Source organism: Crinia signifera, chromosome 3 (assembly GCF_055691185.1).
Source record: "Crinia signifera chromosome 3, ASM5569118v1, whole genome shotgun sequence".
NCBI lineage: Eukaryota > Metazoa > Chordata > Amphibia > Anura > Myobatrachidae > Crinia > Crinia signifera.
This window is the reverse complement of record NC_139219.1, coordinates 269,508,330-269,514,329: the sequence shown is the minus strand read 5'-3', so window position 1 is coordinate 269,514,329 and position 6,000 is coordinate 269,508,330. Positions and strand designations below refer to the sequence as shown.

The window sequence follows — 6,000 nt, the reverse complement described above, 5'->3', positions numbered from 1 at the left end:
TGATAAAATGGAGAGTGATAAACAGCCAGCCAATCAGCTCCTACCTGCCATGTCACAGACTGTGTATGAAATGTGTCAGGCAGGAGCTGATTGGCTGGCTGTTTATCACTCTCTATTTTATCACTTTTGAAGCTTAGAGAATCTGGCCCGTTATCTGGTATCCTGCCGCACATCCATATGCAATTTATTTACCCTCAAATGATTTTCCAAGTCTGTGCAAATGTAAGTCCTTCCACAACTCTTCAACAGAGACAAGCTGATCGCGGCTTGACGCTGACGCCCCTCACCCTCCCTTAAAACATCTGATTAAGCTGCAGCCCAGGGCACCAGGACTGCGGGGGGGGGGGACTTGTAGGTGACAGCCAAGAAGTCAGAGGCGTAACTCTGGGAGGCAATGGAGTCATCTGCTGCCGGGCTCCTGCTCTGAAGGGGGCACCTCTCCTCCCCTGGAAGTTTTTAATCCATTTATTAAAAGCCATCGATATTGCTTCTGTGGCTGACTCCCCATCGTAACATCATATTTGCAAGTATCACACACTTTTTAAGAACCCATGACCTGTCTTACTGAAGACAGACACCTTACTGCTTGAGCTGTTTGGGGGGCACCAATATATATCTTGCCTCTGGGCAACTGGGACGAACTTACACCATTGACAAGCATTGGATCGACATCTGAAAGTTGACAGGGCTTAGGTTGACACCTGAAATAGGTCGACATGGCTAAGGTCGACACAAGCATTAGGTCAACAATGGGAAGTCAACAGTCAAAAGGTCAACATGAATTTGTAACTTTTTTTTGTCCGGAATGACATGGACACCGTCTAAAGGCCCCCATACACTATGCAATTTGGGCCCAATTTCACCCGATTCGGATGGATCGGGCTGTGAAATCGTCCCAAATCGCATGTGTAGACATCCCTTCTGACCTGATGCACATCGGGTTGGAGTCGGGAGGCTGGACGGGCTGGTAAATCTGGTAAACAGAGACCAGACCAGAGAGTGACCAGTGAGCCGGGTATGATAAGCCGGGTGGCGGGTGCACGTAGAAGGCAGAAGGAGCCGGGTAGCATAGGGCAATGGAAGCCAGGCAGCATAGTGGATACTGGCGGGTAGTGAGTGCACATAGAAAAAAAACCTCAAACAAATGAATGGGCAGCCATTGATTGGCTGAGAGCTATCTCAGCCAATTGCTGATTGGATGAGAGAGCTCTAGGCCAATCATTGGCTGCCCATTCATTTGTATAGGTTTTTTTTTTCTATGTGCGCCTGCTGTCCGCCCGCTTCCACTATGCTGCCCAGCTTCCTCTACGCTACCCAGCTCCCTCCACCTTCTACGTGTGCCTGCTGCCCGGCTTCACATACATGGCTCCCTCCCTCCCCCCCTGTGATGTTGCATGCAATTTATCACATGCAAAACTTGCCAGTGCCAAATCATGTGTGATCCCCGGGGAGCTGTCAGGATGATTAGGTCCGACTTGTCTGAAGGGGGCCTTTAGTGTACTGTGTCCCCTTGCATGGCTCGTTACATGCTTCGGTCACACTATTAGATTCTCCCACCACGCCGTAGTGGAAGGTAGGGTATGAAATACCACCTGTCGGCACATGTCAGCTCAAAAAAACCGAGTAACCTAAATAGGGTCAACCTAGTGACCGTATCCCAGTTTAGGAGCATTACAAGGGGAGCTACATGTGTATTAGCCTAGGGCACCTGAAACCTTTAATCAGGCTCCAAGAATACTATTCAGTACTGGTTTATCAATCATTGAAACACGATAACAAATATATTGTAATAAAATGAAAGCAGCAGTAACAGTATTAATTCCTTACCCCTAGAGGTTGCATTCATTGCATTTTTCATATGCAAGTAAATAAGCAGCGTCCAGTGGGGGCTGGGGATGCTTCCATCCTCGGCTTCGGAGATGGGGAGCCTTGTTGACGGGATGAAGGAGGAGGATGAGGGAGGAGAATGGAGGGGGAGACGGAGAGCGTAGAAGAGCACCAAGTCTGTCCAACCTCCATTTGGAGACAGGTGGCGCCACAGCCGCTGCCCCCGGCATGACCCCCAGGTGTGGCTACACCATTGGCCAGAAATCCCCTAGCAAAGTCCCTTGGGTACATCCCGGCCAGCAGGACCCACGGCATCTACACCCCAGACACTCGGCCTGCACAGCAGAGGGACTACTGGCCTGAAGGCCCTGGCTAAATGACCTCAGGTGGATGGAAGAGCCCAGCTGCCCCACCCGATATCTCAGCTCCAGGGTGAACCAAGCGATGCCCCGCCCGGGAGAAGCCCCCAAGTAGGAGGCATGGCTTCAGTATGGGGGGGCAGTGGACCTCAGCGCAGAGAGGGCCCAACTCCAGCCCTAGACCTCACTGGCTCCCCCCCCCCCCCCAAACGCTGGCTCTTCCTCCAGCCATGGCTCCAACCAGGGCCCCTGACACACTGCACACCCACCCCTAACCCCATGGCAGGACAGCCTCTGGATCCATCCACGCTGGCTGACTCCCATGGGTGCTGAAGGAGAGATGGCCCGTTGAGCCCCTTCACTGCTTCCCTGCGAATAGCAACAATCAATATGGCGCTGCTGATGGCTGCCTAGAATCTGTTTAGCTCAGCCAACTTTGTATGTAACCCGTGTCTCCCCTGTAGTGTCCTTATCTGTACAGTTTTTTACCTATCTGGCTGTTGAAGCGACCAATTGGCACCGGCTTCTTAGCCACTGTGCAGCTCAGCTAATATACGTTCCCTGTGTCTCCCCTGTATACAGATGGAGCCAGCTTCAGCACTGCCTGGGCTGGTGATAGAATCACCAGCCCTTAGGCCCCGCCATCCATCGGCAGGGGACGCGCGCACGCGAGACGCTTGCAGGCCCTGTTCCGACGGAGCTCCCCGCTGCTGTCCGCGAACTCCCCCCCCCCCCCCCCAACGCTGCCCATCTTCCTGAAGTGGAGATGGGCACGGTTTCAGCCGCCCAGCATCTGATGGAGTCTGCCAGCAGGGACATTCTGGCGAGCGTTGAGGCTAAATGAGAGGGGGTCCATCTGTATGTACATCAGCCGCCCCTCCCCACATCTGGCATATACCTGTATGTGTTATGTATATCTGTACTGTCACTGTTTAACAGTTACTTAACTGGCTGTTGCCCAGCAATCCAAGTATACACAGCCAATAAACCTGATTCTGATTAAATGTCATAAAAACACAATTGTGGGCAGTACGGACAGTGTGATGGTTAGCATTACTGCCTCACAGCACCATACCTCCCAACTTTTGGCTTGAAGAAATAGCGCCCGAAATAGCGCCCGAAAAGGTGGTGGGGCGTATGCAAATGAGGGCGCGGCTTATGCTAATTAGCCGCGACCTCATTTTCATACGAGAATAGACGCTGTGCGCATGCGCACAGCGTCTATTCTACTAGATTGGGGGGTCTCCCAACTGCCACCCCCCGCAGCGGGACAATGCCTGCCGCGGGTGGGACAGAGGGACAGGACCCGAAAATCGGGACTGTCCCTCTAAAATCGTGACAGTTGGGAGGTATGCAGCACTGAGGTCATGAGTTCAATACCCACCATGGCCCTAACTCAGGGTTGCCGACTTTCTTCTTCTCCTCTCCGGGAGAATCCCGGAGAGGAGAGATTCAGAAGCCGCTCAGGGGGCGGGGCTTAAGCGTGACATCACTAAGCCCCGCCCCCATGCTGTTAAACCAGCTAATTCAGTGATCTCCGTGGAGGGGGCGGGGCTAAAATGACGCGATTGTGTCATTTTAGCTCCGCCCCCTCCTCTGAGACCCGAGGATTGCGGCATTTTAATGCCGCGATCCGGGGGACAGCGGGGGTCCCCCCTGAATCCGGGAGGGTTGCCCACCCTTCCGGGGGGCCGGGAGGGAGCCCCGATTTTCGGGAGACTCCCGGAAATTCCGGGAGGGTCGGCAACCCTGCCCTAACTGTGCGGAGTTTGTATATTCTCTCCGTGTTTGCGTGGGTTTACTCCGGTTTCCTCCCACAATCCAAAAATATACTGGATTCCAACAAAAATGAACCCTACAATGTCTGTGTGTGCATGTACATGTGGTAGGGAATATAGATTGTAAGCTCCACTGGGGCAGGGACTGATGTGAATGTTCAACTATACTCTGTAAAGCGCTGTGGAATATGTATGTGCTATATAAGAAACTGTAAATAAAATAAAAAATTGTATTACTTTCTAGGGTAAATTTACTAAAGTGTGAGTTTTTGGATGAATTGTTGCCCACAGCAACCATTTACAATCTACTTGTCATTTATCTAGCACCTTCTAAAGGAATAATAACTACAATCTGACTGGTTACTATGGACAACATATCTCTCTTCTAAAAACTCCCACTTTAGTACATTTACTCCTCTGAGTCGCACATAGAAAAGTGTAGTGAGAACATAGCGTGCTGGGAAAGCGATCTCCATGCCAGGCAGACTCCTGCACGTTTTCCCCCACTTGTAACCCGAACTGTACGTGGGAGTGAGAGCCTGGGGCTGTGGCCCTGTAAGGTAAAGTCCCGGTCTGGAGGAGGAGGTACAGAAGGGCAGGGCAGGGCACAAGGATTGCAGCTCATGCATTATTCATAGTCAGGGAAAGTGCCTCTCCCCGTCCTGTGAGCTGACATTTTCTCACTTTGCTGGGGAAGTCAGTGAGGATCCCGGGAGCTGTGAGACGGCCGGGAACCAGAGCAGGGAGTACTGGACGCCGCTAAGCTTTCGTGGGTTTCCCGGAGGAGGCTGATCCAGGTCTGGGAACGGACGGGAGGGAGCGGACGGGAACTCTCCAGCCGTGACGTCACAATGCTCCTGAACTCTATCGGAACTTTCAGTCTCCCAACTTTCTAAATAGTTTGATCAGAGTCCGTGGTCCTGGCAGAGAAGTGACTGACCCCGATCTGTCCCTACGTATCTGTCAGGGGTGTCACTGCTGACCCAGAAGTTCCCTGAGATTGTTGTTATTGGTTCTGCCAGGATGAACCAGAATCCAGGTCTCCCCCCACCAGGACAGCAAGTCATCCATGTCACCCAGGACCTGGACACGGACTTAGAGAATCTCTTTAACTCTGTGATGAACCCGAAACCCAATTCTTGGAGAAAGAAAATCCTTCCAGAGTCTTTCTTTAAAGAGCCGGACTCGGGCTCCCACTCCAGGCAGTCTAGCACGGACTCTGGCAGTCACCCTCCCAGGCTGGGGATACAGCACGTCCGATCCCATTCGTCTCCCGCTTCCCTACAGCTGGGTGGCGGCACCGGGTCGCTTCCGAGCCCAAGCCAGCAGCACGCTCACCTCCGCCAGCAGTCATATGATGTGACAGATGAGCTGCCCCTGCCACCCGGCTGGGAGATGGCATACACCCACACGGGGCAGAGATACTTCCTGAAGTAAGTGGCACTTCTCTGCATTCTGACATGCTAAGGCTTGTGGGGGCCCCAGGGCAGCTAACTTGTAGGGGCCACATCATTAAAATTGCCAATATGATCTGCTGGTGATGCTATTCCAAAGTAGTACAGTAGGAATACTCCCAGCATTTTACAGATGTGTTACTGTAGTGCCCCCAGGTCACATTATGCCACACAAAAACCTTAGGTCACATATGCCACAGTGCCCCCATGCTGGGGATGACTCATGGGGCATAGAATCCGAAAACTGCTTGTATTAACCCTTTACACCCCAAGCGTCCAGTAAAGGAATGTTGCCATTTCCTTTGCTGTCAGAGGATTGTGCAATCCACAGCCTGCTCCAGAGGTGTCTGTGTGCTCTGGGTTTAACTCCTTTGCTGCTCAAACACAACTGGAATTCAATACAAAGCAAATGGTTAAGGTGCCCATACACTTCTACAATATGGCCCTTTTTAACATGATTTCGATTCATTGGGCGATTAAATCATGTAAAAAAGTCCCAAATCATATGTGTTTTGCCTCCGATTCGATGCACGGTCCCGTGCGTATCGGATCAGATACATCGTATGCAAAAGGACCTCATGG

General features: G+C 52.0%; 1 protein-coding gene across 2 annotated transcripts in view; it reads left to right on the top strand.

Annotated features, from left to right (window-relative positions):
* The first annotated feature begins 4,418 nt into the window (after window positions 1-4,418).
* Window positions 4,419-6,000, top strand: part of WWTR1 (WW domain containing transcription regulator 1) — an 85,890-nt gene continuing 84,308 nt past the window's right edge. Inside the window, exon 1 of one of the 2 annotated variants that reach the window (XM_083178038.1) lies at window positions 4,419-5,397. In XM_083178038.1, coding sequence (XP_083034164.1) covers window positions 4,988-5,397 — 410 coding nt within the window. In that variant the 5' untranslated portion in view covers window positions 4,419-4,987. The remainder of the gene's footprint in view (window positions 5,398-6,000) is intronic. The other variant, XM_083178039.1, reaches the window with a different exon arrangement.